Source organism: Enhydra lutris, unplaced genomic scaffold (genome assembly GCF_002288905.1).
Source record: "Enhydra lutris kenyoni isolate GAN:26980312 unplaced genomic scaffold, ASM228890v2 scaffoldscaffold34, whole genome shotgun sequence".
Taxonomy (NCBI): Eukaryota; Metazoa; Chordata; class Mammalia; order Carnivora; family Mustelidae; genus Enhydra; species Enhydra lutris.
In genome coordinates this window covers 9344277-9355582 of record NW_019154118.1, presented here as the reverse complement: position 1 = coordinate 9355582, position 11306 = coordinate 9344277, and the positions used below count along the sequence as shown (strand labels likewise).

General features: G+C 38.4%; 1 protein-coding gene across 2 annotated transcripts in view; it reads left to right on the top strand.

Annotated features, from left to right (window-relative positions):
* LOC111153869 (STT3A, catalytic subunit of the oligosaccharyltransferase complex) overlaps positions 1–10298 on the top strand; it is a 26296-nt gene extending 15998 nt beyond the window's left edge. For both annotated transcript variants that reach the window (XM_022513144.1, XM_022513145.1), the window contains exons 11-18: positions 632–723; positions 1369–1524; positions 1754–1942; positions 2757–2873; positions 2991–3093; positions 7566–7754; positions 8996–9111; positions 9732–10298. In XM_022513144.1, the coding sequence (XP_022368852.1) occupies positions 632–723; positions 1369–1524; positions 1754–1942; positions 2757–2873; positions 2991–3093; positions 7566–7754; positions 8996–9111; positions 9732–9770 (1001 nt within the window). In that variant the 3' untranslated portion in view covers positions 9771–10298. The remainder of the gene's footprint in view (positions 1–631; positions 724–1368; positions 1525–1753; positions 1943–2756; positions 2874–2990; positions 3094–7565; positions 7755–8995; positions 9112–9731) is intronic.
* The last annotated feature ends 1008 nt before the right edge of the window (positions 10299–11306 follow it).

Here is an 11306-nt window from a genome sequence, read left to right as displayed (position 1 = left end):
GTCCATAATATCTTGCAGCAATATTTAAATTGATGTATTATATTCTATTATATAAATATACTATAAAAATTAGATCTTTTGGGTTGCCTGGGTGGCTCAGTGGGTTAAAGCCTCTGCCTTTGGCTCAGGTCATGATCCCAAACCTTGGGGTCTTGGGATTGAGCCCCGGATCAGGCTCTCTGCTCGGCAGGGAGCCTGCTTCCCCTTCTCTCTCTCCGCCTGCCTCTCTGCCTACTTGTGATCTCTGTCTGTCAAATGAGTAAATAAAATCTTTTTTTTTTTTTTTAAAGATTTTATTTATTTATTTGACAGAGATCACAAGTAGGCAGAGAGGCAGGCGGAGAGAGAGGAGGAAGCAGGTTCCCTGCTGAGCAGAGAGCCCGATGTGGGGCTCGATCCCAGGCCCCTGGGATCACGATCCGAGCTGAAGGCAGAGGCCTAACCCACTGAGCCACCCAGGCGCCCTAGTAAATAAAATCTTAAAAAAAAAAAAAAAAAATTAGATCTTTTATGTTGGATATTAGGTGTTTTTTGACTTTTTGGTATTTTAAAGAGTTCTGTAGTAAACATCCTTGCGTGTGTCTGATTATTTATTGTAGCTGCTTACTTCTTTTTATTTTTACTTTTGCAGTTGGTCTCTATTACTGCTTTAGCAACCTGTCTGATGCCCGGATTTTCATCATCATGTATGGTGTGACCAGCATGTACTTTTCGGCTGTCATGGTGAGGAATGCCCTCAGTCTTAACAACATCCCTGCCCCTCACTCCGAGGGGCATGGCAGGATTCAGAATGTACTGATGACTGTGCATGTGCTTCCCTCGGAGCATTTGAGGGGCTGAGTTGTAAAGCTGCTCACTGTTGCTGCTCCTTCTCAAGGATGTATAACGGACTGATACATTCTGATTATGGGGCCCAGTGTTCTTGGCTTCATAACCTTGTGTCAGGAGGGGGTATGTACACTCTGTTGAAGAAAGTGACTGTGGGCAGGTTTCTTCCCCTTTCTTTCTGTGTGTCTTAAGAAAAGAGTTGACATTTTCCCCGTAAAGCCTTGGGAAGATTGTCAAGTGTTAGATTGTTGAAAGCAGAGAGATTTTATATATTGTAGTAAAACAGTGCTTCTTAAACCATAGTTAAATACATTCTTTAACATACCATTATTTGGGACACATATACATATATAACTGAAAACAGTTTAAGAAATACATACTTCTACTGTAGATATATCAAATATTTTCTCATATTTTTTTCTTGAGAAATCATGTTTGTTGAAAACCACTGAACTGATGTCATGATGTACTAATAGGTTGATATCTGTAATTTGTAAAACTCTGATTAGACTGTTTTTGCTTGCTTCCTGTCTCTTACAGGTGCGTCTTATGCTAGTGTTGGCACCTGTTATGTGCATTCTTTCTGGCATTGGAGTCTCCCAAGTGCTGTCCACTTACATGAAGAATTTGGACATAAGTCGTCCAGACAAGAAGAGCAAGAAGCAACAGGATTCCACTTACCCTATTAAGAATGAAGTGAGAATTAAGCAACACTAAGAACAGGCTTGGGAAATTCTGTGTGTGTGTATGTGTATGTGTGTGTATGTATTTTTTGAGTGAGGGAATAGAGTATTGTCATAGTAGTCAGAGTGAACTTGTATAGCCCCTGACTTGTTTTGCTTCATCTCATCTATATTGTGTGTAAGAAGCTGTTCTGAGTTGTTTAAATCTAATTTGCTTTACAACACAATTCTTCCTTGTTTAGGTGGCAAGTGGGATGATACTGGTCATGGCTTTCTTTCTTATTACCTACACCTTTCATTCAACCTGGGTGACCAGTGAGGCCTACTCTTCTCCCTCCATTGTGCTGTCTGCCCGTGGTGGGGATGGCAGTAGGATCATCTTTGATGACTTTCGAGAAGCTTACTATTGGCTTCGTCACAATACTCCAGAGGTAAAAACTTGGGAGGAGTTGGATTGAGGGGTATGGGGAAGTGGGAGACATTTACTGTGATAGTGAATTGTATAGCTTTTAGATGGGTAGAAAACCTGGAGAAATTTGAACTATAGAACCCTGGTGTTGAATGAGCCCTGATGGTCAGCCTCCATTCAATTCAGGACTTTTTCTGTATCCTTACTGGTGTAATCCTCTACACTCTGACAGCGAGGTGATTTTATCATGAGGTAGACCACCCTAATTGTAAAAGAAATCGGAAAATAGAAGCAAGAAAAAAAGGTAACAAATTTTCCATAAAGTCATCACCTGATGATAAGCACTTTTAACATTTTTGTTTATACCCTTTGAGAATCTGAAGTGATTTTCTTTGCAGAGCTACTGGAAATAACCCTTCTGAGTTAGACTGTTAATCAAACCTATAAGAATTTTTAAACTCTTGTCCATTATATTCTGTGGCTTATATTCCCCCCCATCTTGATATTAACTGCTTTTTGTGTATTGTTAAAGATCATTTATTTAATATAATTACCTCATGACACCAGATTACTTGGAAATATTACACAGTCCCCTATACCTTCCATTCTATTATGCTTGTTTATATAAGGTGATCTGAGATGAAAGTATTGGGAATGTTGGATTATATAATTTGCCCTGAGATTTCATGATTATATTATAAATGTAGGGCCATGTGCCAAGACTTATTTTCTGGCTAGGCATTGCTTCACTTACTTTCAGATGCCCTTCCAGGTCTTTTCTTGTATTTGATTTTTGGAGGCAGCAAGCTTATTTTCATTTCCCATTCTTTTTTCAGGATGCGAAGGTCATGTCATGGTGGGATTATGGCTACCAAATTACGGCTATGGCGAATCGGACAATTTTAGTAGACAATAACACATGGAATAATACCCATATCTCTCGAGTAGGACAGGTAAGATGAAGGAATCATTTGAGTGTTTGGTGCACAGGGTCTAGTCGGGAATATTTCTCTCTGAGGGATTATATGATTTGGAATTCTGCTCTGAGAAATGTGCATCTATTTTTCTAGGCAATGGCATCCACAGAAGAAAAAGCCTATGAGATCATGAGGGAGCTTGATGTTAGCTATGTGCTAGTCATTTTTGGAGGCCTTACTGGGTATTCCTCTGATGGTATGTACTTGATTCTATTTCTAACTATAGGTCATAGATTCTAAGAAAACTAGATGAATCTCCAATTTTTCTGTTTGTTTTGTTTTGTTTTACTAATATCAACATATTGGTTGGGGAAGTTCCTAAGTATTTGCAGCTTTAGGGTTTATATGTTTTGTTTGTTTGTTTTTTTCAACAAGTAAGAGGTAAAAGTAAAATTTCTCATATAGGTATGGCATGCTGTAATTGTCTAAAGACCTAGGAATAGTTCCACAACCAGTAAACAAAGAACATAAAGCTTAATTAGCTGAACCTTTTGTGGTGTTCATTTCACAGTCTGTATAAATCTAACAAACAAAAAGTAATAGCAAAGCAAAATACAGTGTTAAAAAAAAAAGAACATAAGGCATCTGACAATGAACTTAAGAATTAGCATTTTTAATGGGTTTAAGCCATTGATTTCATATGCCAGTTTAAAATGTTTCATATTTGTGTGTGTGTGTGTTTGTGTGTGTGTGTGTGTATGTATGGCATATGTTACCATGTTCTCTATGATTAATAGTAAAGCCATATTTTTAGAAGACTTGTCAAAGTGTGGTTCTCTCCCTTAAAACAACTTAAACTAAAGCAATACCTTATTTTATACTTGAAAGTGTTGAACACTTTTGAAGGTTTATAATGAAAAGTGGTAGCTACTACCCAGTCCCCAAACCTAAACTCCCTATGATATCAGTTTCCAGAGGCAGTGATTTCTTTAGTTGTTTCTTCTCGTACTTATGTTCCTATTTCTAAAAATATGTATTTTCCTCTATTCATTGATTATTTTAGATATGCTGTATCCACTTAGAATTTTAGAGAGGAATTTTCCTTCTTTTTTTACTCCCATTTCCTCCTTTTCCACTAGATTCTTCTTAGTGGGGTCAATTTTTAATTTCTGGTTAAATCCAGATAAAGTATTTTCAAAATTGTGACTATGTAAACACTCATTGCTGAGTCAACCATACCATGGTTTCATTCTTACCTAAAAGAATGCATTTTGTTTTCCTGCGTTTAATAACTACCTCATATTTTTAATCTTCATTTTCTTTGAATACGGCTTCTTAGAGATGTTTAACTTTTAGATTATATGTCTCTATATATACTACATATAAAGTGCCAAGTATAACGTTTAAAGACTGATCTCCACGTTTGTCTTGTATAAGCACAGGAAGAATGATGATAGGGACATGTGTCCACAGACTTGAACTTCAGCAATTGTACCAGCACTGTTTGTGTGTAATCATTTATAGCCAGCCAAGTTAGATGCTTAACTGACTGAGCTACCCAGGCACCCCTCTTTGGAGCATTTTTATGCCATGTGATACCAGTTCCAAAAACAACATTTTCTAAAGGGATTAACATGCATTTGGGTATAAAAATTGTATTGCATTTATTTGTTTTTTTAAAAAAGATTTTATTTATTCATTTGAGAGAGAGCGAAAGAGAGCACAAGCAGGGGAGTGGCAGAGGGAGAGGAAGAAGCAGGCTCCCCACTGAGCAAGGAGCCTGATGTAGGGCTTGATCACAGGACCCTGGGATCATGACCTGAGCCAAAGGCAGACGCTTAACGACTAAGCCACCCAGGCACCCCTAAATTTTTTTTTTCCTTGTGATGAGAATTTTTAAAATCTCTTAGCAACTTCAAATATATAATGCAGTATTCTTAACTATAATCATCATGTTGTATATTATATGCCCAGAACTTACTAATCTTTTTTTTTTTTTTTTTTTTTAAGATTTTATTTATTTACTTGTCAGAGAGAGGGATAGAGAGCGAGCACAGGCAGACAGAGTGGCAGGCAGAGGCAGAGGGAGAAGCAGGCTCCCTGCCGAGCAAGGAGCCCGATGTGGGACTCGATCCCAGGACGCTGGGATCATGACCCGAGCCGAAGGCAGCTGCTTAACCAACTGAGCCACCAGGCGTCCCCAGAACTTACTAATCTTATAACTAGAAGTTTATCACCTTTGACCACCTTCACCCGGTTTCCCCTACCCCCCACCGCCTCCAGCCTGTGGAAACCACAATTCTGGTTTTCGTTTCTGAGTTTGTTTTTTTTAAATTCCACATATAAATGAGATCATACAGTATTTGTCTTTCGCTATTTGATTTATTTCACTTAGCATAATGCTCTCAAGACCCATCCACATGTTGCAAATGGCTGGATTTCCTTTTTATTTTTTTTCTATGGCTGAATGGTATTCCATGTTACATATGTGAGGTAAATTTATATTGTAGTTGTATTTTTAATTTTTTGAAGAACCTATGTACTGTTTTCTATAGTGGTTGTATCAGTTTATGTGCCCACCAGCAGTATACAAGGTTACCCCTTTTTCTACATGCTTGGTAGCATTTGCTATCTCTTGTTTTTTCTAGCAGGTATGAGGTGATATCTCACTGTGATTTTGATTTGTCTTTCCCTAATGATTAGTGATGTCGAGCACTTTTTCATGTACGTGTTGGCCATCTGAATATCTCTGAGAAAATATCTATTAAGGTCCTTTGCCCATTTTTAATCAGACTATTTGGGGGGTTTGTTACTGGGTTGTAGGAGTTCTTTATATACGTTGGCTGTTAATCCCCTGTGTTAATACATGGTTTGCAAATATTTTCTCCCATTCCATAGGTCGCCTTTTCATGTTGCTGATGGTTTCTTTTGCTCTGTACGCTTCCATTCTTACAGCTTGTCAGGTTTTTGCTTCAGACATAACTTTTAGGAAACTACAGTCTCAGTACTCCTGGATAGTTCAGTTGATGCTCTCTGGTGTTTTGTTTTTGGTTCTTTTTCTCTGTGTGATGTAGGTAAGTTTCTGTGCCTCTGTTTTCCATTAGTAAGATGGAGGTAAGAATGCAGACACTACAGTACATGAGGAAAGCAGTATTATATATGGAATGCTTACTTTGTGACAAATGGTATACTAAGTGCTGTACATGCTCTTACTCATTACCCTTTTGTTGTATGTACTCTTATTTCTCTATTTCAAGTTCAAGAGAGGTTAAGTAACTTGTTCAAGGTCACCCACCTAGAATTGGCAATGCTAAAATTGAAACCCAGGCTGTTTAGATCCAGAGTCTGTTCTTAAGCACTGAGATATCCCCTGGAACCCTTTGCCTTGGTACAGTAGGAACCTTTCTTCCTATGAATCAGTAATACTTTTTATACTAACCATCGATTTCCTAAGGCTTGTGGAGAAGATTCAGAGGTGACATTCTAAGAGAGATAACCTCAGTTGCTGGTGGTGTCAGTATTTATGGACCTTGGTAGTATGGTTGACTTCTCATAGATATGTTTTGGAAGTTTGTAATTTTGCAACTGTAGGTCAAGAAGGTAGCATGTTAGTTCTGATAAAGTTGCTACTTTCTAGGTCTGTGCTGTCTGATAGAAATATAATGGGAGCCCCATACGTTGTTTTAAATTTCTTTTTTTTTTTTTTTAAAGATTTTATTTATTTATTTGACAGAGAGAGAGAGATCACAAATAGGCAGAGAGGCAGTCAGAGAGAGAGGAGGAAGCAGGCTCCCTGCTGAGCAGAGAGCCTGATGCGGGCCTCGATCCCAGGACCCTGGGACCATGACCTGAGCTGAAGGCAGAGGCTTTAACCCACTGAGCCACCCAGGCGCCCGTTGTTTTAAATTTCTATTAGTCACATCAAAATAAGTAAAAAGAAACTAAGAAATGAATTTTAGTAATTCAACTGAATATATCTAAAACATCATTATTTAACCAAGATATTTTACTTGTCTTGTTTTGTTTTTGGACTAAGTTTTTAGAAATCCAGTGTGTATTTTATACTTAACAGCCCATCTTAATATGGATTAGCCACCTTTTTTTTTTTTTTTTAAGATTTTTATTTATTTATTTGAGAGAGAGGGAGGAAGGGAGACAGAGCACGAGAAGGGACAGGGCAGTGGGAGAGGGAGAAACAGACTCCCCACTGAGCAGGGAGCCCGATATGGGGCTCAATCCCAGGATTTCAGGATCGTGACCTGAGCAGAAGGCAGATGCTTAACTGAGCCACCTAGGTGCTCCTGGACTGGCCATCTTTCAAGTTTCAGTAGCTACATGTGGCTGATATATAAAGTTACTATATTGGACAGCTCAGACCAACTAATACTTGGGAATAATTTCTAGTGTGACTTAAGTCTGGACCAATAGCTTTCAGAAGTCTTAATAATCTATAGGAAATGTAAATTTTGAGGGAAAAATTTTACCCCCACATTGTATTTCCTATTTTAAAAGACTAGCCATTTCTCATTATAAAAATATTTTGAGGGATTTTCTTAGAAATAGTGGCTTTTTCAAATGTCTCATCATTATGTTGTACACATAAAACTAATATTGTATGTCAGCTGTACTTAAAAAAAAAAAAGGAAGGAAAGAAATAATAGCTTTCATTAGGTGATTTAGCTCCAGCAAACTTTGTGACACAGCTGTTCTCTTTCTGCTTTTTTGTAGACATCAACAAGTTTCTGTGGATGGTCCGGATTGGAGGGAGCACAGACACAGGCAAACATATTAAGGAACATGATTATTATACTCCAACTGGGGAATTTCGTGTGGACCGTGAGGGTTCTCCAGTGCTGCTCAACTGCCTTATGTACAAGATGTGTTACTACCGCTTTGGACAAGTCTATACAGAAGCCAGTGAGTGATGCATAATAACATTAGTAAGAACAGTAATGTTAATATGTATAGTTTTTTTCATATGCCAGGCACTGCTCTGGATGCTTTACATCTGTTAACTTGTTTGATCCTTACAACAACCCAAAACATAGATACTAATATTATTTCCATTTTATGTATGAGGAATTTGAGGTACAAATAAGGAACTTAACCTGCCCCAAATCATGGAACTAGTGGCAGAGTTAGGTTAAACTCAGGCAGTCTGGCTCTAGATTCTGTGATTTTTACCATTATATTTCACTGTGTCTCAGTAAAAGGTATTGCAGTGGAGAGAGGAATGAAGGGGGGGTACAGTGATATAAAGGACTTTTCACTTCTTTCAATAAATGCCCAGAGAGTTATCTGATTAGGTTAAGTCTTTGCTTCTGATTTTAATTTCTTGGTTCTGTACTAGGGACAATGCCTGAAGTGAATGCAGGCCTTTGACTTCTGTTTGGTTCTTCTCTGATCCATGGAAGGGTTACTAGTGTAACACAGAGGCTTCTGGGTAGCAGTCCTCAGGAATAGAAGGGCTGGAAATCAGCCCCCCGTCTTTTTTTGTTTTTGTTTTTTGGAAGAATTTTTTTTAAGGTTTTATTTATTCATTTAACAGAGAGAGAGAGTACAAGCAGGGAGAATACCAGGCAGAGTGGGAGGGGGAAGCAAGTTCTTCGTCGAGCCAGGAGCTGGATGTGGGACTCTATCCTAGCACCTTGGGATCACGACCCGAGCCGAAGGCAGCTGCTTAATGAACTGAGCCACCCAGGCATTCCAATTTTTTTTTTTTTTTTAACAATTTTATTTATTTGACAGAGATCACAAGTAGGCGGCGGGGGTGGGGGGCGGTGCAGTGGGAAGCAGGCTCCCTGCTGAGCAGAGAGCCCGATGCAGGGCTTGATCCCAGGACCCTGAGATCATGACCTGAGCTGAAGGCAGAGGCTTAACCCACTGACCCACCCAGATGCCCCAACCCCCTGTCTTTTAGAAAACATATCCTCCATGGACTTTTTCAAGCATCAGTTTGGAGAGGACTTGAGTCAGGGTAACACTTGATTTGTTCTAACTACCTGAAGTCTTTTTATGTAGGCCCTACTCTCTAAACAAACTTCAGGCTGAGAAATAACATTCCAGTTAGTAGATGATTTACCAAATTGATTTATTCTTTCCTTAGGAAATCAGCACTGTAGAAAGAAGTGTTTCTCCTTATATTTGTCCCTTTCTAGAGCGTCCACCAGGCTTTGACCGTGTCCGGAATGCTGAGATTGGGAATAAAGACTTTGAACTTGATGTCCTGGAGGAAGCATATACCACAGAACACTGGCTAGTCAGGATATATAAGGTGAGCAGATGCTACACTGAAAAAGCAACTCATGTTTGTGGATTGGTTCTAGTATTAAAAATGGGCCACATATTTTTAATATAGGGACATTTCTAAAGTCAGAAAAGTAGCTTTAGTAACTCAGAATGTTACTATTTTTATTTTAGATTGTTCTTCAAGAGTGGACACCCTAATCTGCTATCATTTTAGCTGTGGTTACAGTGATATTTTTCTAGTTGGGGCTATACTGCTGTACTTGATCTATTTTTGTGATTATCAGGCCTGGGGGGGTGGAAAGGAAGTGTGTGTGTGTTGTGTGTGTGTACATGCATGCGTATGTGTATGTATGTGTGTGTACACTACATTTTCTTCTATCCCACTGAATAATTATGGCATAGAGTCACCCCGAAGTGTGTTACATCTCTTACATAAGAAAAGATTGAGAACCCTTGATGTATTTGGCAGGTAGATCATTTAAATTGCTCCTCAGAGGTACTCCAAAAGGCTAAGCATGAGAGTAGCTGGTTTCAAACCAGCCCTCACTTAGTCACAAAGCCAAATCAGGTAGCAGAACCCAACTCAGGGACGCTCTTCCAATTTGACTTGATTTTAAATATAAAAATGACATCTTTATATTGCAGGTAAAGGACCTGGATAATCGAGGCTTGTCACGGACATAACTGTTACATCCACCTCTGTCTGATATGCTTCGCACTGAGCGTCAAATTTAGGACGCTGAAGATGTTTTTTTAAATATGCAGTTTATAACAACAGAGCACGATGGGATTAGTATTGTCTGAAAGTTTTGCCCTGGGCAGTATGGGCTGGGCCAAATGGAGTGATTTTTATAATTCTGAGCAGGTTACCAAATGAAATGTCATGGCTTTACTTTGGTCAATTAAAGGGGGGACCTTTTTTTTTAAAATGTGCCTTATTTGTTTTGACTTATGACTGATTTGAGAAAGGCAGAAATTTGTGCTGGGCTGGTAGAAGGACAGAAAGTAAACCTCATCCATGCTTTTAGCTCCCTAAGTGAGCCAGAGGAGGACATTCTGTCTCTGTCAAATCAGGAACACTATCAAAGAGTAGCTCAGATCCCACTTGTACAAACAGTTTTGTCATTTCAAAAATTGCATCACCTAACACAATGTCTTGCATATAGTGGGTGTTCAGTAAACTTATTAAATGAATAAATGTTTGTGGAACCAGAGGAGTACAATTTCTGGGCAGGAAAGTCAGCTGTGTTGCCATCTTGTCTTTGTTTGAACATCTCTTGTCCTTAGAGGCTCTTTGCTTTTATGAGGGACAGAAGGTGGCTAGCCACACCTGTTCTCACTAGTATTCTTTGGGACTGGCTAGGTTTTTTTTTGTTTTTGTTTTGTTTTCGAGCAAGGATAAAATAAGTGAGACTCAATCACTTGGTGTTTTGAAGACTCAAGGCAGACAGTGAAATTGTTCTCATAGAGAAGATGAAACGCCTCCAATATTATGTATAGAATTTGATGGTCAGGTGCTTTTGAATCAGCTGAAATATAATCATACATTTCTATTTGAAATCCAGCTTTTCAGTACTCTTATCCACGATACAGTAAACGCCTCTTTGCTCATTTCCTTTAGCTTATATGCTAAAACTCTTGTGATTATTTAAAGGTGAGCTTCTCTCTTAGTCTCATCTAAATATGTGGCCTATGTTGTTATCATATACTGCTAATAAATTCAATGATCTGGTTTTGAAGCTTTTGCAAATAAGCTATAGATTAGGGGGAGGAATTGCTAATACCAAGTACCTGGAGATAGTGCTAGCCTTACTTCAGTAAAGGAGAAGAGAAACTTAAAAACATTTTAACTCAAAGCACAGTAGTTCCATCAATATTCAATGTCCGGACAAATAGCCTTATATTCAGTACAGCAGGACACTGTATGTATTTTACAATATAAGACATGTATCAGTGATGTATATAAACCCTAAGTTATTAAAAATATAAGGTAACTATTGAGTGTTACCTGTTTTAAAAAAACAGGAGCAATTACATGACTTTTAGATAAGTCATAATGGTGCCCCTAAAGGGTATGCTCAGGTATTCTTGTATACCCAGGAAACGTAAGCTTCCAAATCAATTTATATACTAAGTGTTTGACCTGTGGGTGAGATTTAGATTGGTGTTAAGATTTAATTTGCTATACATAAATATATTACTTGTTTTATATATAGAGTT